The following is a 24,983-nucleotide window of genomic DNA, read 5'->3' as shown; positions in this document are numbered from 1 at the left end:
AATTATTGCTAGAAGAAAACCATGAAACTATTTCTCCCAGAGGAATGTCAAGAGGCCTCTTCCCCAGGCAACACATTGCTAGCCAATTGATGGCTGCTGGACAATGCCGCACAAATCTTCAACATCTGTGCAACAATCAGATTGCAGGCAGTGAAACATTCCTGGCAAATAAGCATTAAGGGAAAGAAGTGCCAGAAACATGAAAGAGAGAGGTTTAGAAGGAAATGACCACACTTAGGAAAGGCACAATGTTACCCATGAGGTGCCATGAACTCTGTCTCAAGGCTCCCATTGCTTTCTAGAGGAGAAAAGGAGAATGTTGGCATCTTATCATCCTGATGTTTGCTGAGCTGCTGCAGAAGAATGTAGCACAGCTCTGTCAGTAATGGAAACAAGGTGGCACAATCATCCAAAGCCAAGACTACCTCATGGAGAGCCTCAAGACCCTGAAAAGAACAGAATGGAACATTGAAGTGAATTTCTCTTGGCTCTATTGTTGGTCCACTTAGCCCACTCTTGTTGACCTTGACTAGCAACAGCTCTCTGACTATGCAATTCTCCCAACTTGTTACTAAATGAGTTGTCCACTCACTTTACCTATTTCCCAGCCATCCACAGAAAATCAGCCTCCCCATCTTAGATATGCTGATTGTCCCTCAGTCTTGAATCCAGGGCTCTCACCCAAAGGCAGCTGCTGGTGTCATTTCTTTCCATTCTCATCCAGCTGAGCAAACACTTCAGGATAGAAGGACCACTATTTTTATAGGTTGCAAGTGATGCCCAGAGTTCCCTCTTTACTCTAGAGATGAAAAAAAAGTTGACAATTGAAAGCAATGGTAGTCTACCAATCCAGTACCAAGAATTATCATTCATGGAGATTCCCAAGACCCATGTCCCAAGAGAAGGACAACTGGAAGTCTTGTAGTAGGTTCTTAGCAATATAGATAGTCCTTGACTTAGAAATACAGGTAGTCCACATTTAGTGACCATTCAAAGTTACAATGACACTGAAAAAAGTGAGTTATAATACTTTTTCACACTTACAACCATTGAGGCATCCCCCTGGTCACATGATCAAAGTTCTATTCTATTCTATTCTATTCTATTCTATTCTATTCTATTCTATTCTATTCTATTCTATGCCTTTTATCTGACTGTTGCCTTGTCTCCTCCTCCTCCTCCTATCTCTCAAAGACATCTCAGGAGCTCAAAATCTTTCCGCTGCTCTTCCACTTTACTCTTCCTTCCTCTTTGTTGGTTCTTCAATGAGCTGAATAAGGAGAACAAAGATGACGTCTACATACTATTTTTACAGGGTTATGTTGAGTGGTGTGGTGGTGTCAGACTGGAACTGGGAACCTTAATTTGACCATGGAACTCATTTTTACCCACCTCAGAAGGATGGAAGGCTGAGTCAACCTTGAGCCTGGTGAAATTCGAACTGCCAAATTGCACTCAGCTGGCAGTCAGCAGAAGTAGCCTGCAGTACTGCACTCTAAGCACTGTGCCATCGCAGCTCATAATGATTAAGGCCAGTCCTATGCCTACCACTCACTTGTCTTGAAGCAGGGGTTGCTCCAAGAGAGAGAAGCAAACTGCTTTGCGATGATGCTCAGCCAAAATGCAGATGGCCTGGGCCAGGAAGTGGCGCTGAGCTGGGTCTTCAGAATATTGCCAAAAGGAACAAATGATGTCTACGATATTGTAAACCTGAAAAAGGAGAAGCCATAATCACCAAGGAAATTATATCTGTAGCTTTTCTTCATGACTAGAATGTATTTTTGACAAATGTGAGCCTAAAGCAAAGTATGTAAGTTTTATTCTTTTAAGAAATCTCTATAAAATACTCCAAATTCACCAGCAACTCTGAGTTTAAGAAAGATGCTAAGATCATAATCCTTCAGGAGTTAACCTGCAAAGATTTTGACCTGGTAGTCTGGGTGTGGGTGTGAATTTGACAGACAGATGCTTCTGGAGTCCCAGATGGCAATCAGGTTAAGAAGCACTGAAAAGTTCATCTCATAGACATCCCATGACCACATCTAAGCCAATCGTCCCAAAGGTGCTTTTTTAAAAGGCAACTGGACATTGTTTGTTTTTCCTTGAAGATGTTTTGCTTCTCATCCAAGAAGCTTCTTTAGTTCTGAAGAACTGAAGAAGCTTCTTAGATGAGAAATGTCTTCAAGGAAAAGCAAAGTCCAGTTGCCTTTTGAAAAAGCACCTTTTTGACAACCATGAGCTGGATGACTGAGAATCTCCACAGATATCTAAGCCAATTGGGTTTGGCAGCAGTCACATATGCTTCAGGCACATCATGAATTGACAACAAAAATATACCTTCCATTGGGCTACCCTTACCCTTTAGGTGTACCAGAAATCAGAGCCCGACCACTTGAAGGAGTACCTGCCTCAATTGGAACCTATCTGCACCTACAAGGTTAGCAGGAGAAGCTCTTTTAAAGGACCTCACATTTCCAGTTCTGCTTCTCAGTCACTCGGGCAAGGGTCTATCTATGTTGTCCACAAGCTGTGCAATGTGCCCCTTGGAAATACACTCAGATCCTATTTTCCCACTTTCGTAAAAGGTGTCAAGTTCTTATTTTAGCCATACTTTTAAAATTTGAATGAGATAAGAATGTTCTTGTTTTTATCAGCCTTCAGAAATAAATAGCAGGGCAGGAATAAAAATTTCCTTGCCAGCCAACTGTTGCCAGTCATCCTGTAATCAAGGGATGGATAGATTTTTTTTTTTTGCTATGTACATGTATACATCTGAACTAGACTCTGTTGTTTCTCTGTGTCATGCAATATATGTGGGTATGTGGGTATATGCATAATTATGTATGTATGTATGTATGTATTCATTTATTTATTTAGGCATGTTTATGTAGTGTATATTGGAGTGGGTGAGCCCTATGCAATGAAATTTCATGTCAATATACACCAATTAATGTAGATTTAGAATAACAATAAAGCTATTCTAAATCCTAAGTTCCAACCTGTGGCCATGCATTGTTGTTGAATAGCAACTCCCAGCATCCCTCCCTATCAGCCAAACTGCTGAATATTGCATTTGAACGAGATCCAGGCTCATCGCTCTTGGCCTAGTTTCTTCAGATTTAGGCTTTACCTTGTCTTTTAGATCTGGCCGCCGTTCCTTCACAGCCACCTCAAACCACAGGAGGGCAGCCTTGTCACAGGCACAGTTCACAGTCCTCAGTTGCTCCAGCAAAGTGTGCAAGAAGGTTAGGATTCCTTGGAGAGGCAGGACACAGCTGACAATCTGTAACAGGAAATAAGGAGAGAGGGCTCAAAGGAGTTTCATCTTAAGCCAGAGCAACGTCTCTTCATCCTTTCTTGAGCATACTCTGTGAACTCACACCGAGCATGGGCAGAACATTTCCCCCTCTAATATAGGGTTGTCAAACTCAAAGCCCATGGACTGGATGCAGCCCACGGGATGTTTAGATCTGGACTGCGGGGCTGCCCTGAAAACAGCAAAGGACTGGCCCGCAGTGCCTCTGCCAGCAAAAACGGAGCTTGGGAGGGCCACCATTTTCTCTGGCAGAGGGTTGCAGGAGGCCATTCCAGCCGAAAACGGAGTTTGGGAGCCCGTTTTCACTGCCAGAGTGCTCGGGCCACAACAGACGCCCCTGACACAAGTGACATCAAGCTGGCCATACCCAACCTGGGCACCACCTCCCTAGCCCCCCAAAGGTCAAACAACCCTGATGCAGCCCTCAATGATATTGATTTTGACACCCCTGCTCTAATACATCAACAGCTTTTGAGGATCGCAAAGGATCTCTTCTACCTCACATGATTTAGTTTGGATCTGTTAACTCTTCCAGGTACCCCAGATAAACCCAACCCAATTATAACTACAAACTCTATCTTTATTGTAAGGTTATAGTAACAGAATTTTGCAAGACTGAAAGTATTTCCCCCTCTTCTTTTTTTAACTCTTTGGAAAATTAGGGAGGGTCCCTTATGAAGTGCTTCCTTTACCCGTCTCCTGGGTACTGAGATATCTTTTACATGATGGTTGTCTGGTTTGTGGCTTTTCCTCCTGTCTCCCAAGGTCATTCTCCCATATCACTGTAGTGGGAAATTGTCATTTTACACTGTGTATCCAACTAGGCTATAAGTGATCTGACTCTTATAAAAAAAAAAACCTACTGATTTTCTGGGTTTATTTTCTCCAAGTCAGATGCCTATTTTTGAACAAGATTTTGGCAATAATTCAACACTAGGTGGGACAACAAAACAGGCAAGATCATATTATCTATGTGGACCAGGATAAAAATTTCATTTTATTCTGACTTGTACCTACATTTTTGTTCTTATGTTTTGTTGAAGTACTGAGAGCAACCTTCTCCAACTTGGGTACCCACAGTTATATGGACCTCAGCTCCTAGAATTTGGAGCCAACATGGCATCAGGTGAAAATTCTGGGAGGTGATCAACACATTTGGAAGGTGCTCCAGTTGGGGAAGACTACCTAAGAAACTTTGATGAAAAGCTGGTATCTTCAGTTTCTTAATCTATACTAACTCTATCAGCAGTAACACATACTGTATGCTATATCAGGTCCCTTGCTATAAACTGACAACTCTCTTTAAGACTCAGAGAAAGATACCATGAATTGTTTTCTACTACAACAGTCCCCAACCTTTCCAGCTTGGTGGCCTGGCCTGGCACATGTGTGTCTGTGTGTCTGACAGTGGCAGGTGTATACACACACATCTCCATTTGTGTGAACGGTGCTTGTGCATGCTCCCCCCACTCATACAAATGGAGCTTCACACAAGTGGAGGGTGCTTGCACTTGTCCACGAAGCTCCACTTGTGCGAACAGAGGACACAAGTGGATGGTGCTTGTGCTCATGTGCAAAGCTCCACTCATGTGAGCACCTTCCGCTCTCACGAGTGGAGCTTCGTGCATAAGTGCAAGCACCCTCTATCTGCACAAGTGGAGCTTCACGCATGAACGCAAGCAACCTCCACTCATGCAAGTGGAGCTTCATGCCCGCTCACTTGCCTATTTCTCTATGGCTCCATTTCAAACAGGCTGCAGCCCTGGGGTTGGGAACCCATGCTCTACAATATCCCAGTGTGTGAAAGTCAGTCCCCAGAATCCTCATTAGAATCCACTGGCAGTTTTGTCCAAACATCTGCAGGTATTCATGCACACAGATATGCAGTCACACACAAGAAATTGTTCAGTTTTTAGTACTTTGGCTAACTGGAGAGAAGCAGTGTGCATCGTCTCAGTACTCTCACTTTGAAGGTCCCTTTGAATGCAATACAATCGCTGTTGGTTGACACGCACTTTGGGCTCATGCAACTTTGTGGCTCCTGAAAGAACAAGGAAGGAGTTGGCCAAATATTATGCTCTATTATTCCATGTTGTAGCTATAAAAAATTTTTTTCATAAGTTTTAGTAGTATAGCAACGGTGTATCACAATTTGAAAACGTATCTCCCTACAATCAAGGGAAGGACAATGAAGCAATGAACTAGCATTCCCATCGCTAAGTGAAGCAGATGTCAAGCAAAACATCGCATGACCGCATCACTTAGCAATGGCAGCCCCAGCAGTCTCAGTTGCGGTCATTACGTAACAACCGCATGCTTCTCCTGCCCTCCAGAAATTGCCTCTGCTTCAATTTCCCCCTCTTCCCTATCTACCTCGTTCACCTCCATCTCTGAGAGCCATGGGGATGCAATGGTTAGAATGCAGCATTGCAGGCTAACTCTGCCCAATGCCAGGAGTTCGATCCTCACCGGCTCAAGGTTGACTCAGGCTTCCATCCTTCTGAGGTAGATAAAATGAGGATCCAGATCATTGACGGCAATATGTAACTCGCTTAGAGAGGGTTTTAAGGCACTATGAAGTAGTATATAGGTCTAAGTGCTATTGCTATTGCTACCTCTGCTCTTTTGGCCACGCTGAACAGCAGGGCTGAGATGAAAAGGCCAATGCATTCTGCCACCATCCACCACCCTGCAGGAGTTTAGAAATCCTTTTGGCAGAAGAATTGGAAATGAAGGACTGGAAGCTACCAAGCTTTCTATGTATGTTTTAGTGTTGCCACTACGATTATAGCAAATGTGAGCTGGTCACTCAGGCACCCAAATATTCATCATGTTACCATGGAGATGTTATGATGTTAAGTGTGAGAACCAGTCATAAGTTCAATTTTTCAACAACTTTATAACTTTGAACGGTTGCTGAACCATTGGGATGTAGCCCAAGGACAATCTGTTTTGAACATGGGCCCTACACCGAATTCTAGTGGCTTGAGATGACTGAATGGTTCATTCATTGAGGCTGCAATCCTATGTAAGTTTACACATGCAGACAGGGGTGGGATTCAAATTTTTTAACAACTGTTTCTGTGGGCGTGGCTTAGTTGGTGGGCGTGGCTTGGTGGTCTTGTTATTGGGTGGGTGTGACCAACTCAATATCCTCACATCGAGGCATGCATCTCCTTGCCTGGCCTCTCATGACTGTGGGGATGCTGCAACAGTTGTAAGTGTGAAAAATGGTCATAAGTCACTTTTTTCAGTGCCATTGTAACTTTGAATGGTCACTCCACACAAGCAAAGTACCAGCAAAGGAGGGAAACAAACTCCAGAGAAGTTCCTGAGACAGGAAGTCTAGTCCTGTCAAGAATGTAATAAGGGTTAATGGAGAGGCAGTTTCTGTAAGCAACACCAGAATGTTTCCTTCCTGCCTTCCTTACAGGATTAGGCCAGTAATTTATTCTAACAACCAGTTCTCCAAACTGCTTAGAATGTTAACAACCAGTTCTAGCGAATAGGTGCGAACTGGCAGAATCCCACCCCTGCATGCAGAGCTCTTCCATTGTTAAACTCACCTTGGATGTTTAGCAGGAGTCGAATGCAATTACCAGCACTATGACGAATGGTGCCCAGTGTGTCATAAGTGAAAGGGCCCAACAGTGCCATCAAGTGGCTGAACTGGTTCTGAGAGATCTGTGAAAGATTATTTTTTTAAAAGGCAATGGGTTGCTAAACTTCGATTAATCTTACAGAATAAGCCAGTTTACTGGAAGTAACCATTTCAAAAAGCTACTTTTGCGAAACTTGGACCAATCTTCATGGAAATATTTCTCCCAACATACAAGAATACATACCCCCCTGGGAATAGTGTGCTGGGCCAGGCTTAGCTTGGCAGATGCTGGGCCATACTCACAGAAGTGTTAGTCCTCGGGCAATGAGCTTTCAGTAGATGGACAGCAAGCTGCATAGCCCGAGCCCGCTCCCATTCATGCTCCGACACCAGCCAGTAGCTCAAGAGCTGTGGAGAAGATGGAAGGCTACATTATCGTCCACCATTAGAATCTAGGGTTATTCACCGAAATTAAATGCAGTGAGAGTTTGCACCAATAAAAAGTGATGTTTCCTTAGATAATGTGTAGAATTTGCTGTCATATAGCTTTAAATAGTTTTTAAAACAAACTAGATAAATTAATGGAGGCCTAAATTACTGCTGTTCTTGATGACACTACATAATCATAGACACTGTTATTTAAATAAACATGAAGTTCTTCTTTTCCAACTCACCTGGAAGATCTGCTGGAACCAATCTGAAAAGTCATCCTCTCCTGATCCTGGCTCCAGTAAGGTCTCCATCAACTCTGACAAGGAAGCTAAAGTACCAGTATATAGAGTCTGAAATGCAGAAGACAGTAGTACTTATTAGTACAAAAATAAAGAAGGGGATTACAAAGACCCCTCAAACCACGACTACTTACCTGACTGGCACCTTCTGCAACCTCCAAAGGAGGAAGAGCAAAGACATGGTTCAGACAGGCCTCTGCCAGCTTCCAGTTCTCCTCAGGGCTCAGCATTTCTGGTACCTTGCTGAGGAAACAATAATACTCTGTTTAAAAAGCAGTTCCTTGACCTTTCCAGTTCCTGAAGCAAATAAAGCAGAACCTCACTGGGGCACATTATATGACCCAGTCACTTTCCTTTCCTTTCTTTTACTGTATCAACCTCTCACCAGAGGTTCCAAAGTCAGAACAATCAAAAACTCTTATTTGCTGGTTCAAATGTCCACATTCCCCAACTGATGCCAATTATGGTCAGTAGGCGCCTCCTAGTTGTGAATGCCCACATTTAGGACACCTTCGGTATATGATATCCAAAAAGCAAAGGGTTTCTTGGTAGCACCTCCCTATTTACATATGTACCAGCCATCAAATGGACAGAAATCAAAGAAATGCCAAGTTCCAGAGATTAATTTCTGACTTGGTAAGTGGCAGAGGGAGGTAATGTCCCATCCTCTGGATTCACCTAACAATTTCTTTTATAATGCAGTTAAAGATCTACTAGCTGAATCACAAAATATCAAAAACCTGGATCATGATTTCAAAGATTCAATGTATTGTGTTAATTCAATTATTTAGTTTCACCTGTTTGTCCAAACCCAACCAATGAGGGCTTCTCATTAACTGGAGGTGAGGATCTGGCATCTGTGCATGTTTTAAGGCATTTTTGTGTGCCAGAACTAAAGGTAGACTATGACACCTGGTTCCTCAATCTTTATTGGGGCTTTGATTGGTCCATGTAAGACTGATCTAAAAAGAAAGGCATAGCAATGGGTACTTGCCTCAAGTGCCGAAGAGTAACCATCACCTGCTGACAGACAGGAGTTACAAGCACCTCCAGGGACTCTGTTTTAACAATATTCTGGAGCAAAAAACATAGGAGGGAAATAAATTGGGCATGATTTAGATTGGAATCCTTTTGCTGAGTTCCCAAACAACGTTTCTCAGTAAGGAACATTCTAGAATAAGCAATTGGGATTTTAGGCAATAATACAACCCCAGAAACTTTCCAAAGATGTCATCACATAGTCATTTTAAGAATACTTGGGAAGGGTCAGTGATGATTGTATGAGATTGACTATATTTAATTTTAATGACATGTAAATTTATGAATTCAAACATAAATTTTGTCCTTTTTTCCTTCCTTCCTTCCTTCCATCCACCCACCCATCCATCCATCCATCCATCCATCCACCTGTCTAACCAGAAGGAACTCAGGATGGAGTGTAAGAATAAAACCTTGATATGATTAGAGAAAAGAACATTAAAATGAAAGTTAAGCCCTGATATAATTGGGAATAATTAATAATAAATAATAAACTTTGCATCTATAAATCAACCACATCAGATCAGTTCACTTGCCAGTCATTTGGCAAGTGTGGTCCTTGGCATGGAAGAATTTGTTTGAGGCAAAGGTAACTTTGCAGGATCCAATCTGGGTTGCTTACCAGGATCCAGAGGTTTTATCTTCCAAGCTTTCAGGACCATCCCTATCACGAGTTCAAAAGTTTGGAAGACAAAACCTTCAAAGTAGCCACCCTCTACAGCGGGAGTGTCAAACTCGATTTCATTGAGGGTTGTATTTGATCTCAGGGGGCTGGGTGGGTGTGGCCAGAGGCACCGTTGTTAGGAATTTAAGTCACCTAACAGTTGGGTTGGAAAATATATAAACCAGGATAGACATTTTAATAGTGTTTCTTTAAGGGAATGCTAAAATTATAATTGGGTGTGGTTCCCCAAACAGCCATAAGATGGAGCCAGAAACCTGGGTTGTTCTGTTCTGTTGTTGCTGAGAGTGTTGCTTTCCTGCATTTCCCTATTGACTGTTACTGATCATCGTTATTCTTGGATTTGATGTAAGTCTGTTACTGAACTGTTTTTGATACTGGACTTTGTTATTTGGATTATCCCTGGACTGAAAACTGACTGATTTAACCGTGAATGACTTGGACTGTTTTGTTGGACTTTGCTTAACCGTTTTGATTGGAAGTAAAAACTTACATTTTTACTATACAGTGTATCTGTGTGCTGGTTGTGTGTTATTCTTCACCACTTTCACTACGTCTCCCTGTGTGTGCTCATTCTCCTAACAGGGAATTACCTCAACAACTGTGGGCTGGTCCTTCGCTATTTCCAAGGTGACCCTGTGGGCCAGAACTAAGCACCCCATGGGCCATATCTGGCCTGGAGATGTTGCGTTTGACACCCCTGCTCTACAGGGAAGGAGAAGCCAATACGCAAAAATTATAATGTCGCTTTCAGCAAGAACCACAGCCAGAACAAAAATCACATGGTAGATTTATGTGATCTTTCCATCTCTTTACAGTAATTTCCCTAAGACTAGGTATAAGAAATCCCTTTAAGTGACCTTTTGCAAGCATCGTCAAGTATTTTAAATAAAATAAGCAAACTGTACTCACCATGAAAAGGTCAAGCAACACTCTTTTTTGAGGCAGCTGGAAGGCAATGGAATCCCTTTTGCTCTGCATGGAAAGGCTGATTTCTGACACACACTGGGCAAAACTCAGAAACAGCTCAGCATCATTGGCCCTCTGAATGGAAGTGGGAAAGGGAGATGGAGGCTGACTCCAAGAGGAAATAACAGATAACAGATAATCAAAGTTGGAAGGGATCTTATAGGACATCTAGACCAACCCCCCACCCAAGCGGGGGATCCTACACCATTTCTGACAAGTGGCAGCCCAGTCTCTTCTAGAAAGCCTCCAGTGATGGAACTTGGATTAAAGAACAGGAAAGAAGCACTGAACAACCAAAGGACCACCCTTCCTGAGTAAGAGACAACTGACAGTCTTGCTTATAAAGAGAGGCTCAGCCAATCTCATTGTACAGATGTTGTACTCTGACAATAAAGGTTTGAATCTTGAATAAATAGTGATTTAATCTGTAGAGCTTCAATCACCCTTATCAGTCCTGTGGGGGAGTCCTGAAGGCCCTCTGAACAACACCACAGAGGAACATCAGCACTTCCAAAAGATAGGACCATAGAATATATTCTATCAATCAACCAAGATTTTTTCATAGATGAAATTATGTTATACCTTTTAGGAACTACCTTTTTTGTCTTACATAATGACCTAATGCAATAAGGTAGCCAGCAAGTAGATATCTTATTGCAAACATCCATTAAAGTTTTGGGCTGGGTGGCATGTAAACACAGATCTCCTCCTGTAACTTACACGCTTTTTGATTCCAGAACTCATTTCTCCATCTTCATCCCGAAAAGCATGCTCTCAAAATCCAATGCCACCAATTAAATGAAGCAGACTCCTGCTACCCTGGTAGCACAGTAAGGCTCACCTGTGGATTGTTTAGTGTCATATAATGATGTAGGATCCTTGGCACAATGTCTTTGGCCAGATGAGGCATTAGCAGCTCCTGAGGAACACGCAATGTCACACTACCATATAATAGAAGGAGGGTATTCATCACATGTTCTTTTTCTGGCTGAGGCAAGGCCTATAGATGAAGAAGAAGACCAACTCTAATAGCAGAGCCATATTCTGCTGGGGTCCCAAATTTATTTCAGGGAAAATTAATCATCATCATCATCATCATCATCACCATCATCATCATCATCTAGCTAAGAAAATTTATTGAGTCTGACTCAGAAAAAAACTGAGAATTGTAAAATCCTGCTCAAAGAAATTAAAATCGAAGCTGGAGGTTAGGTCTTCTGCACCTCTCTTTTTAGGCTGGCAAACCAAAGAGACAGACACAAAGGCCAAAGGTCATGTGAGCTTGGACTTCTGGGAATTGCAGTGCCAACACATAGAGAAGGTACCTGTGGAGGGGAGCTAAGCCTGTATGATTACATGTGTTGCATCATATGGACTATCTAGGCCTGACTGAAACATGCTTTAAGCATCTTCTTTTAACAGGGTGCCATGTTCTCATATGGCCAGCTTCCCAATTGCTAGTCAAGTAGACCAAGAACATAGCATGAAGTGGTAAATCTCCAAACCTGGCCAATCTGAAAGCAAGCCAAATCTTTTCCCTCAGAAATCTCTTTCTCAAAGCAACGTAGAGCTTCTAGCACCGCCACGAGCTGCCCCTCTGCACAGTATGCCAGACACCAGCGAACACCCTGAGGACAGAGAAGGGGTAGCCAGAAAACAGAAGAGCTTCTCTATCAAATCCAGTTTCCCCACTTAGGATCTTTTTAAGCCCATTTTCTCACTCCTAGAGAAATTGAGCTAAGTAGATCATTCTGTTATAGGCCCTGCCATCATGGAAGAAATCAAAAGCGTTTTTAAAATTAACAGTAAATGTGACCTGTGTTTTACTCTGCTGCTTTTCTCTGACTTGATAATATTTGAAAGTGTGTCCTCTTCTTCTCTCCAGCATGAGACAACAAGTCTTCTACTAAAGCAGAACCCAGTGGCAAAATAAAACCCAGAACAGAGCAAAAGAGAACGCTGTGTGATTTACAACAATAACCTCTTTTGAACAGGTATATTCTCCCAGTTATATCAAATGGAATATAGAGAGCAGAATGCTATTTAATTCCAGTAAAGACATGCTTAAAAAACACAAAAGTTATTCCCAGAACATCAGAATACAGAGTCAGAAAGAGGATTAGGAAGGAATACCAAATACAGTAACATCGTCATGTACTGCATGAGCAAGGCAGACAACATCATAACAGAGGAAATCTAGAATTCTCATTAATTTGGAGTAGACTGTGGTTCTTGCCTTTCGCTCGGCTTCCTCAGTATAATCTGTATGCAAGAGCAGGTACAGGAGCTGCTGGGTCACCGCACCTACATCCCCTGTAGCAGAAAGAGCAATTCCCAAAGTCTTGTAGAGGAAAACCTGGAGGAAAGAAATGAAACAGCTGGAGGATCTTTGAACATGGTCTAAAGAAACCCAGACCCATCCAGAACCAATATCCCATGTGTAGGCTTTCATTTTCAGAATTCTCAACAATGGTCACAATAGTGGAAGATTTACCATAGGTGAAATCTACACGTTTGAAGGGTTTCTGGGCTGGGGAAGGTTGACATAATATTAGTGTATGAGTAACAGGGTGGAACTGGTTAGCCTTTTTATGAAGGACATCACCAATATTCTTTATCACACTGACTTTTTCTTTAGCGGAGTTGTGATAGGCGCCCATCTGCTTCATGAGTTCCTGCCCCAAGATTAGGTTCCAGCCTTCTTCCTGGTTTCTCTGTAAGGATTTATTCAGGAACTGTGGAGGCATCAGGAGAATGAAGGTCCTTAGAGAGGGTCATCAGTGCCATGGCAAACGTTCATGCTCACATCACTGGGGTTACCTCCAGTAGCTTCTGCTCCCAGGCTGCTGGTGACAATGTGTACTTGCTGTGACCTTTGGGGAGAGCACAGGAGACCAACATTAACCAGAGAACCAGGAGGACATATGGTTCTTTTTAAAGCCCTTTGGAAATGAGAAAAATGTCCATAAAAAGATGGGTACCAGATGGATACCTATCTAAACTACTGAAATGAACCATATCAACTACACATTAAAAAGCCATCACTTCCATGAATTCCAAACATGTTGGTGTTAGGTAAATCCTTGATTTGGTGGTTGGATGAGCCTAACACTGGTTTTTCCCCCCTGACATCTCTAAGGATATTTGGGCAGGTAAAAGAACAAAATCATTTTGATTTCTCAATATTGGGCTTGTTGGCATGGAACCTTGGCTTCAGAAATAAACTTTTTTGTCTTGAGCTGTCATATTCCTGCATTGTGGAAAGATTTACAGCTGCCATAAATACCAGTACCTATGATTATGTCTGACATCCAGTGTTTATAATTGATGGCACAGAACAAGTGTTGGAATCTTACTTTCCAACCCATATATTGCTTTAGCCAGTTAGGGTTAACTGTGGCTAATTGAATTATCTGAACCTGAAGTAATCGCCATTCTTGTTTAGCACAGTGTTTTTCAACCTTAGACATTTTAATATGTGACTTTGTTGGCTGGGATATTCTAGAACTCAAAGTCCACACATCTTAAAACGGCTAAGGTTGAGAAGCACTTATTTAGTACCTACTATATTAAAATTTAGAACCAAGGTTAATTGTCAATTGTTTTATTTGTGGTAGTTGGAAATTCAGACTTAGACAACCCATTCCGCCTTAACAAAGCTACACATCATGACTAAAACTTTCTTATACAATTCTTCTTACTGCCACATTTGCGATATAAGAAGCCAGGACATATATTCTGAGATTACTATGTTGTACTGTGCAAACTATGTTTGATTTAAATGGAATTTTTATGAACATGTGGAGAAGCAGTGCTCATATTACTATATTTCATTTAGTGACAGTTCAAAGTTACAACGGTACTGGAAAAAGCAACTTATGACCATTTTTCACAGTTATGATCATTGTTGCATCCCCATGGTCACATGATCAAAATTTGGATACTTGACAACTGGTTCATATTTATGACAGTTGCAATGTCCTGGGATCATGTGATCAGCTTTTGCAACCTCCTGGCAAGCAAAATCAATGGGGAAGCCAGATTCATTTAACCAACTTAACAACTGCAGGGATTAACTTACCAACTATGGCAATGTGAGCAGTACAAAAGACATGAGGAGTCATGTAACAAAATGTCTCAAACTCAGAAATTCTACCAGATAAGGAAATGCCCAGTTTGAGCACAAGAGAGATAAACAGGATGTGGGAAGAACAAAGGGGGGTATTGACAAGAATGTGTATTGGCAAGAATGTGTACGTGTTAGAAGTCGGGTAGCTGCCTTTACCAGACAAGGGGCGCCTAGATAGTTGGGGTGTATACGTGCCAGATGCTGCATAATTGCTGGATTGCCATATAAGGGATTATGCTTCTGTTTTGTGTTGTTTTGTGATAGGTTAGAATGTGAGCCAAGCCCTCTTATGAGGGGGAGGACAGGTAGGGTATAAAAGGACAGTTTGAATTCTGCCTGGGGTTCCTTCAACGCCTGAGGGAACCCGCCTTTGCAAACGCGTAATAAATCTTGTTTTCTATGGATCATCGAACTTTGTGGTGGTCTTTTCATAGCCCCCACCTCACAGCAAGAAAGGTAATGAAATGGGCCAAAATTCACTTAACAAATGTCTCGCTTAGAATAATAAATTTTGGCTCAATTGTGGTCGTGAATCGAGGACTACCTGTATATACTTTGGTCAGGTGCAATATTTGCCTAAATACAGGAATGATTTTCAACTGGATAGAGAACTGTATACAGTACTAATGTTTGCATGAATGTTTTTTATACAATCTAGGACTCTGTTTTTGTAGGGTCCTGGATCATATGGGCAGCTATGCACATGTTCAAAGCAAACTAAATAAATTTCTCCTTCAAATTTCCCAACTGAATATTTGCAAGTTAGGAAGGGTATGGCTTAGATTTAGAACATGGTATGCAGTCCCATTGTCTGGTTAAAATTCTCCACACATTAATTAAATACTGTATGTTAGAAGGATACAGAAAACTGCAGATGACAAGATCTCTTTAGTTTCATTCATCTCACCTTCCAGGTAATGGGCCAGGAGGGGCACTTCGACCCACCAGTGTGCACCCACACCCTTGTAGAGTTCTGGGCGCAAAGCACCTAGCAGGAGGAGTGCTGCAGTTCCTTGGCCACCTCCTTCTAAAGGGCAAACTGCAAGAGCCTGCAAATTAGGACAACAAAGGGAACAAGAATTTATATCCAATTTTTCAAAACCTTTCCCAATGCTGCTCTAATCATATTTGAAAAGCATACTTTCATACTTTGAAAAGCAATTGGAGCTTTCAACTAAGTCAAAATGTAACCCACTATCTTCTGCTTTCAAACTAGGTATAATTGAGGGATTTCCCTCACAGATTCTGTCTCCCAACCTCCTTGCTGAGTTCATTACCATCCATCTAGTATGGGACTTACCCAACTACCAATAGGCTCTTCTATAGCCACGGGAATGTATTGTCTTTCTGTCCTTGAGAAGTTGGAAAGTACGTGGACATAAATGTGGATGTTAAAAACACTGCCCCACAGCGACACTTCAACAAAGAAACTGATAATATTGCTTTCTTCACATATTATAATGCAAGTACTTTCAGGACAGCAAATGAAAGCCAGTTTGGTCTAATGGTTAAGAAACTTGTAAGGGACAAATGCATTTAGGTTGTATTTTCACTTACCGATAGGAACATCAATCTCTTGGAAGACACATTGGTTTTCCATGGGGTTAATAATCCCATGTCCACAACCCCTCTGCCCCCACAAAAAAGAAAAGAAAAGAAACAGGTTGAAGAAGGTAGATGTCTGGTCTCTCTCACAGTCACAGCTAACGTGACTATAGAGAAGAATCCAGTAATTGGATGGTTTGGCCAACTTGCTGGACCAGCTGGAGTCCAGCAGATTGCCAGCTTTTGAAGGTTCATCCTCCATGCACCTTCAAATATCTATATAGATTATATATTGGAAAATAAATAGAAATGGCTTTTGTCAGTATAGTCTAGGCCTGGCCTTTGTGGCCATTGTTGGTTAAATGTGTTATGAAAATTCATCCTCTGAGTAGATCTTATCTGTCATTGGACTATTTTAGGAAGAACAGAGACCTGGGGAACTGATTGATGTTGCATCAACGGAGACAAAATTCCTACAACAAGGCATGTGAAGTTGCAGGAGAGGTAAACCTGGGCCCTGCAGTTACATCACTTACTATAAGGCGAGCCATCAGTCCTTGGGGAGTTGGTGAATCAACTGGGAGGTGGAGAGAAAAAAAGAGGGAGAAATGTGAACGAGGCAGAGAAGTACACAACTTCAGTAAAGTACACAACTTCAGTAAATAAGTACACAACTTCAGTAAATCATAAAGTGATAGAAACTTATTTCCTAGGTCATTAGACCTGTGGGAATTTATCTACTTTTATTTAGACATCAACTGACAATTGGACAGGCCAATGGACAGCATCAGATCATAATATGATTAGTCTGAGACATTTATAGGTGGCTAATTGCTTCACAGCCAGGGAGATCTGCAAGACTTTCCTGAATCTCTTAGAAAACTGCAGATGCCTGAGCTTGGTTGTTTCTACCATCTCCCCCTATGAGGAATGAAGGAGCCCAGCTGAGTGTTAGACCTGCTGGTACCCACCTGGCTCCAATGTAGCCTGTGTTGGAACAACCCACTTCAGTCGGTGTTCAGCTAGGAGCCGCAAGGCTTGGCACAGAGGTATAGCTAAACTGGCGTAATGTGGCTGCATTAGATAGTTGAGCAACTTTTTCCATAATTCCTACCAAAAGGGAAAAAATAGTTAAACACTTACAATCTGCTTCTTCTCTAGCACTATCAAATCTCTATATATGTATAGTATCTCTGTCTGACCGTCCATCCATTCTCATAGCATATAAATGACTTATTCAATAAAAAGATAAATGCACCTCAAACATGCTCGCAGATATTTATTTTACCTACTGTAAAGATGCTTTTTTCCTAATAAATAAAATGTTTAACCTGCTAAAATAAAATATGCTGTATTAGGTTAAAAGAATCACTCAATACGTCTCTTCCTTCCTGACTTTCCTCTTAAGGCTTAAAGCCATTTAGCAGTGATGCCATCAGGTCAGACTTTGGTTGGCTGGGGAATTCTAGGAGTTGAAGTCCACTGATCTTAAAGTTGTCAAGATTGAGAAAAATCTGATCTGAAGGAAGCATGGCTGGCTTAAGTTTTCTGAAGTTAATCTGCACATATTACTCTCAGAAGATTTCCTTCTCCTTGTACTAAGAGCATTAAATCCAGATTTTTACGTGAAGTTTATCATTGCATCCCATTTGATCTTTCCCACTGTGCCAATTCCCCCCACCCCACCCTGCAGAGGTGGTGTTCAACAGGTTCTGACTAGTTCTGGAGAACCGGTAGCGGAAACTTTGAGTAGTTCAGAGAACCAGCAAATCCCACCTCTGACTGGAGATTTTACAGTATTCTTCCCCTGCCGTGCCCACCAAGCCACGCTCACAGAACCAGTAGTTAAAAAAAAATGTTTCAGGTTCCTCCACAAGATGTCTCAATTTATATGGTAATACAAAAGGAAGGAACAAAATATCAAGGCAAATAAAGACCATTTATATGAATTTATATGAATGAATTTATGAATTTATGTACACACCACCATCATGACATGAATGAAGCAAAAGCTAAAACAAATGATTGCAAAGAAATTAAATTAATGGGCTTCTGACCTGACTTGCACCTCTTCCAGAAGTTACAGCGAAATGAAGAAGATCCAAACTGACTCTCTCCATGGCCTTTTCCTTTAAGCCTCCCAAAGGGAGATTCCAAGTTGGATGTGCCTGAAAGAAAAAGAAAAAATGGGATACCCAGCCATACCCAGGGTTTATACCTCCTGCTAGGTCAGGGTTCCCCAAAGTGGTCAGTATCAACCCCCAAAGGTCAAAAGGACTAACCCAGGGGGTTAATAAATGTCTGGGGATCAGTAGATGGCTGATTTGGGTCAACTAATCTTTGGGGGTTTCTGTAGAGCTCCATGTCAGTCTGTAGTCCTGAAAAAAGTGTGGCTAATGATGAGACAGTGCTACACAGGTTTGAACGGTCAGCTGCCAGCCGGAACAGCCTGGAGTTACTTCTATTATTATGGTATGTTGTACATTCAGCCAGATGTTTAACATGGATTTGGCATTTTTATCCAAGCATGGAATCCTTCCCAAGGATCTGGGATAGGCAGATACTTGATGGTATTAGAGGTACTGTCACAGGTTGTAAGTTGTTCTGAGTAAAGCTGCCTTTTGCAATTGACTGATGGTAATTTTGTCAATGACAATGGTATTCTTGTGGTGCTCCAGTAGTTTTGGGACTGAGCCCAAGGCACCTACTACTATTGGCACTAGCTTTGCTTATTATTATTCATAGTATTATTAGTTAAAGCAGTATTCATTACTTTTTATATAATCAATATTTGGGGATTGATGAACAATCTGAAACTTCGTGAAGGGGGTCAATGAGCTGAGAAGTTTAGGGTCTTCCGTGTTAGATTAAGCTAAATGGAATTGGTTAGAAAGGACAAAGGTTGTAGGAAGGTAGCCTTTGCCTTAACATCTGAACATGGATGTTACGTCAAGCTGTCATACAAGTGAGTTTGTGACAGGTCATAGCATGTTATGTGGCGGCAGCAATCCTGTTTGTAAATCTCTGTTTCAAATTCTAAGTTTGGGTAAGGAAAGATTGAAGGAAAAGAAACCCATATGATGCACATCCAGAAGCCACAGAAGAAATAAATTGAAATAAATAAAATAAACATCTATGTACACGAGTGCAAGTTCATGTCTTATTCTTTTCTTGGTCCAACACCCACCCACCCCAATCTTATTGCTGCTGCATATTCTTCAGGGCTGAGAGTTTTCTCTTGTTTTGAAAAACAGCAACCTGAAAAATAATATCTGCTCCTGTTAAGAGAGAGAGAGAACATCCTGCCCACAAAATAAGTGGGGAGTCACTGGGCTCATCCATTGTACTCCCACCCTCAACATGCACTGGCTCCACTGTTGAAATTTCAGATTAATCTTACCAGCTGATGGGCACACTTGGACAGCTGCAGGGTAATATAATTCAGAGGCCATCCTTCAATTTTCTCCAAATAACTGACAGACAGCAGTTTTCTAATAGTCTGGAGCGTTGCAAGACAGACCTAACAGCCAGAGAGTTGGGGATAGGAGATGGCATTGAGAAGAAGAAAAATGCTACCTTGTCAGGGTAGAAAACATGCAGCCCTGTCCTCACTCTTATACCTATATTTAAAGGCATTAAAGTGTGCTAGAGATGTTTAATGCACATGTTCTATGTTTAAAAAGAGAAAAAATCTATGAAAATGAATTGTAACGTAAGACACATCAATATGCATAATATTAATAAATATTGAATATTTATTAATATTTTAAATAAATATTCAAAAATCATAATGGGCAGCCTGTTCAATAGCTTTTCTCTTTCTGTATTGTTTAATCAGTGATTTTATGCCATCCTTTAATCATTATAACATTCTCTAGGCACATTGTGATGCCTAATTATATTATTTTTAAACTGACAACATTATTTTATTTATTTATTCATTTATTTGTTAAATTTATTTGCCACCTATATCACCATGGGGCTATTCTAGATAGCTTAGAAAAAAAATAAAAAGAAAGAACTGAAAAGAGGATAAACAAAACAGAAGTAAAATAATGGAACAATACAACAAACAGTGACAAGGAAAATTACGGGAGTACATCACTAGGCTAACAAAAAGATGGGCAGATGGAGAGCAGAGAGCAATGGGGTGGCGGGTGGGGAGGTAGAGCCCGCCATCAATCCAGCAGCCACCCCCCTATGTCCCCAGGCCAACTGGCAGATTATTTTCAAACATTATATCTCCACAAAAACATTTTTCAGAGGGTATAGGGCCGTGTTGGCGAGCCTATGCCATGCGTGCCGGAAGTGGCATGCAGGGCCATTTTCCCCAGCATGCATGAGGTCACCCGGAAGAGCACCACTGTGCATTCATGCATATAGGGTCTCCTGCTTGGGCGGGGGGTTGGACTAGATGACCTACAAGGTCCCTTCCAACTCTGTTATTCTGATTTCAATTCTATTTAATTTCATCTCATTATATATATGAAACACTGTCATTCTGAATACATAACAAAAAGAAGAAACTTGAGAATTCCACAAGGCTACTAGTAATTACGAAGTTTTTCACCAGAAAATTGCTATTGACACACATCAGATTTTAGAACTGCCAAGATATAGTTTCTCACCTGGGTGTTATCATCAACCAGGACAGCTTTCACCACCTTTACACACAGCAGCCTCCTTTTCCAGACCTCAGGCACTAAAAAAGATGGGGGCAAAGATGGGAGCTTCTTAACACAAGATGTACAACTTGAAATCCCTAGCTGTTTGTGGCCCTTGAAAGCCTTAGTGGCTGCCAATATAGACTCTGAAAAGTAATTACTCAATTGGGAAGAAAAAGCAGGGGGAGAAAATCATTAAATGTTTAACTGGAGAATATATTAAGTCTGCTTAATTCTAGTTAGATGCACAGGTAAATTAAAATCAAATTTAATTCGCCTCATAGTCTTATCCGTGGTAATGTCAAAAGGCCTACTATGATATTCTGCCTAGAGCAGGGTTTCCCAACTTTGGTGACTTTAAGACATGAGGACTTCAACTTCCAGCATAGCTGGGCCTGGGGAATTCTGGGAGTTGAAGTCCATGTGTCTTAAAGTTGCTACGGTTGGAAAACTCTGGCCTAGAGAAAGCACTAACCATAAATGTAAAAACTCTCTGGGTTTTGTGTATGGAGATTCTTAGTTGTCCACGTCATGGTTGTCCTATGACCTAGAACAGAGGTCGCCAACCTTTTGGAACTAAGGGACCACCAAACTCATAATTTTAAATCCCAGGGACCACTAATATGAATTTTGATTGATGGTGGCTTGCTGATGGTGGCTTACTCTCCCGCCCCCCTCTCACATACACACATGCACACACAGAGGTAGAGGTGGGATTCAAATTTCTTAACAACTGATTATGTGGGCGTGGCCTAATTGGATATGGCTTGGTGGTCATGTGACTGGCTGGGCATGGCTTCTATGTAAATATTATAAATATTTATGTAAATATTGAATTTTTTATTTAAAAAAGAGCAATTTTTACCCAAAATCAGGCAAAGCAGGCAGGCAGATTGAGTTGCTCACAGAATCACAGATTCACTCAGATTCATCTATCTGCCATCAGACAGATTCGTATATCTGCCATTGGCTACCTGAGTCTGCACTGAATAATAGAAGCTTCAGTCCTAAGGAAGGTTCGGCTCTGCTTAAAAGCAGAGCCGAAGATCTAAAAATTAGCTAGAAAGCAAGAAATCCAACCATTTCCTGCTTCCTAGCTAATCTAAATATCCCGGCGCAGCAGAACAGATGATGGTTGGGGCGGGGAGGAAAAATAGCAATTTAGCAGGCAAGTTTGCCAGATAAGGAGTGAGTGGATGGGGAGGGTTTCTGGGGGCCTGTGGGTGGTGTTGCCTTGTGTCCCTGAACAGCCTGGATTAATTGCTTTGGGGGGGTGTACGCTGGTGGTGACATTTCTCTGCGGACCTTCTGTGAAAATTTTCTCATGGACCACCAGTGGGCCACGGCCCACTGGTTGGCAACCACTGACCTAGACTATTGATGACCTCCTATATTACTGTGTTTTGGAGAACCAAACTTCTGCTCTACATATGGGAGTCTGAATGGATTTCCAGGAAAAAAAAGCAGACTATAGGATTCAGGTGACCCTGAGGGTTCAGATAAGCCTCCAAGTGGCCTCAATGACTGTCAGAAAGAAGGCTAACGGCCACATGACTGACAGGAATATAAAACCTTCCATTGTCTACCATTCAGTCATATCTGAAGAAGCTTCATGGATGAGAAGCGAAACGTCTTCAAGCAAAACAAGATATTCCCTTTGTCTTTTGAAATAAAACACCTTTGGGATGTCTCTGGATTTTTGTATCTTTTATTTTATGTATACTGAGAGTATTGGCATCAAGACAAATTCCTTGTGTGTTCAATCACACTTGGCCAATAAAGCTATTCTATTCTATTCTATTCTATTCTATTCTATTCTATTCTATTCTATTCTATTCTATTCTATTCTATTCTATTCTATTCTATTCTGTTCTGTTCTGTTCTATTATTATTTTCCTGTATTGCAAATTTAAGCTGCCAAGCTTCTGTGCATAAATTGCTTGGAAATGAAGCTGGTTTAAATCCATTTCCATATTTCAACCCCTTCATCTGCTTGAATTTTTGCCTGGGAGACCTATATCACAGCCTATATCACAGCCTCAAACTGAATTGATTTGAATTCTGCTTCTGTATGTAGTGCAGCCATGCTAGCAAAGCAAGTGCTTGTCATTTTCTTTCTGATGGGTGGGGGCATGTCATTTTTATATATATATATATATATATATATATATATATATATATATATATATATACACACACACACACAGGAATGAGGGGACGGCACACAAAAACTATAGCAAGTATATATATATATATATATATATATATATATATATATATATATATATATATAGATCTTTGGTTGTTCGGTTTTCTCCCGCGTAAGATTTGAAGTATCTAGGCAACGTTTCGATGAAGTCTCATTCATCATCTTCAGGCTTCTGTCTCCAGCTCTGTGCTTCTCAGAGTAATGGAGATTGCAGCTGCTTCCTCCTTTTAACTGCCAGTGGGGTGGAACTTGATTGGGTGGGGGCTTGGCTGTGTTCTGATTGGGTGGGGGGGTGTTCTCATTGGTAGGGGGTTTGGCTGTGTTCTGATTGGTTGGGGGGTTAGCCGTGTTCTGATTGGTTGGAGGCATGTTCTGTTCAGGAGGGGGCTTGGTTGTGCTCAGGTTAGTTTTAGTTGCTGGGGGATTTGAGCTGGAGAGTTGTGATCTTGCTGTTTGGCTTCTAGTTCGTGGTCCTGCTGCATCTTCATAGTGGGTGTTGGTTTGCTTCATGTATGGCTCAGAGGGGTTTGAAGTGGGTAGTGATGCAGCTGCAGTGCAGCTTTTGGTCCATGGTCGTTTCTCATTTTCTGAATGGGTGGGAGTCTGTTTTCTACATGGAAGTGTGGTGGTGGCATCTTGTGTGGCTCTCATGGGTGTGGGTCCAGTGTCCTTCTTCATGTTAGGTACTCGTCTGTTCATGAGGGCGGGTTTCCAAATGGCTGGAAGGCGGGAGGTGTCATCTCGTTTGTTCATGCTGTGTGGGCGTTTTTCTATCTCTATGGCTTCTCTGATTATTCTGCTGTTGAAGTGTTCGGTTTTGCTGTTGAAGTGTTCGGTTTCGGCACCCACTATGAAGATGCAGCAGGACCACGAACTAGAAGCCAAACAGCAAGATCACAACTCTCCAGCTCAAATCCCCCAGCAACTAAAACTAACCTGAGCACAACCAAGCCCTCCTGAACAGAACACGCCTCCAACCAATCAGAACACGGCTAACCCCCCAACCAATCAGAACACAGCCAAACCCCCTACCAATGAGAACACCCCCCCACCCAATCAGAACACAGCCAAGCCCCCACCCAATCAAGTTCCACCCCCACTGGCAGTTAAAAGGAGGAAGCAGCTGCAATCTCCATTACTCTGAGAAGCACAGAGCTGGAGACAGAAGCCTGAAGATGATGAATGAGACTTCATCGAAACGTTGCCTAGATACTTCAAATCTTACGTGGGAGAAAACCCGAACAACCAAAGATCTACATATAAATACCCATGAGAACCTCAGAAAACATATATATATATATATATATATATATATATATATATATATACTTGCTATAGTTTTTGTGTGCCGTCCCCTCATTCCTGTGTACTTCTTCCTATCTAAGGCATCCATAGCTTAAAAAAAAACAACCAGGGAAAGAAAATATCATTTTTGATCAAAGCTTTTTTCACTTGTTGTTGGTCTTCCTTAGAATTATAACAAGTTGGCTTGAAAGACAAACTCTTGGGTAAGATGTTGCAATGAACTCTCTGATAGTGTTTGGTTGGGCATGTGTTGGTTTTGTTACCTTCACATCATATATTCTACTGTTGGTTTTGTTCAGTGGTTATTTTTTACTTCTTATTTTAATCTTCTACATGTCCAATGTCCCCAGGATATGGTAAAATCTCAAGATGGTGGCCGCAACAAGGTAATGGAGACTTCGTTATTTGTAATGTGAGCTACATAGGCAAAACATATAGAACAATTGGAGTTCTGATTACACTATTGCAACTACTATCTTGATCTTTTTAACCATAATCTGAAGATACCCCCTGTGGCCTGGGGTTATTTGTGACTAAAAAGGCCTTGCAGGTTAAGAAATGAAGAAATGATAAAGGTGGATAAGAGAAAAAGAGAAGAGGAACCAGCCAGGACACAGCTGAACTGAAAGTTGAGCTGGGGTTGCACCCACAATGTTTAGTCTATAGTCAGGACTGATGCATTGCTGTGTTTGATAGTTTGCACAGTACACGTAATCAAAGACCTATGAAAAAATATTCATTTTAGTTTTGTAGTTTGGTAGATGACATGTGGCAAACCCTCTCTGTCTGCTGCT

At 41.5% G+C, this 24,983-nt stretch overlaps 1 protein-coding gene across 1 annotated transcript; it reads right to left on the bottom strand.

Moving 5' to 3' along the window:
- Positions 1 to 249: 249 nt before the first annotated feature.
- On the bottom strand, positions 250 to 17,385 carry LOC148127519 (maestro heat-like repeat-containing protein family member 2A). Its single transcript, XM_087922937.1, has 20 exons — positions 17,300 to 17,385; positions 16,983 to 17,121; positions 16,548 to 16,588; positions 15,374 to 15,515; positions 13,158 to 13,210; positions 12,965 to 13,072; positions 12,496 to 12,693; positions 11,843 to 11,965; positions 11,179 to 11,337; positions 10,281 to 10,442; positions 8,639 to 8,722; positions 7,783 to 7,887; positions 7,592 to 7,699; positions 7,221 to 7,325; positions 6,883 to 7,000; positions 5,236 to 5,357; positions 3,131 to 3,283; positions 1,556 to 1,710; positions 682 to 799; positions 250 to 446 (listed from the first exon to the last, which is right to left on the bottom strand). Exons 2-20 carry the CDS (start codon positions 17,089 to 17,091, stop codon positions 252 to 254), a joined length of 2,358 nt encoding a protein of 785 aa, XP_087779063.1. The 5' UTR covers positions 17,092 to 17,121; positions 17,300 to 17,385; the 3' UTR covers positions 250 to 251.
- Positions 17,386 to 24,983: the final 7,598 nt, after the last annotated feature.

The sequence above is a fragment of the Pseudonaja textilis genome, chromosome 1 (genome assembly GCF_049901715.1).
Source record: "Pseudonaja textilis isolate UNSWEBS1 chromosome 1, rPseTex1.2, whole genome shotgun sequence".
NCBI classification, from domain to species: domain Eukaryota; kingdom Metazoa; phylum Chordata; class Lepidosauria; order Squamata; family Elapidae; genus Pseudonaja; species Pseudonaja textilis.
This window is presented reverse-complemented; position numbering and strand designations above follow the sequence as displayed.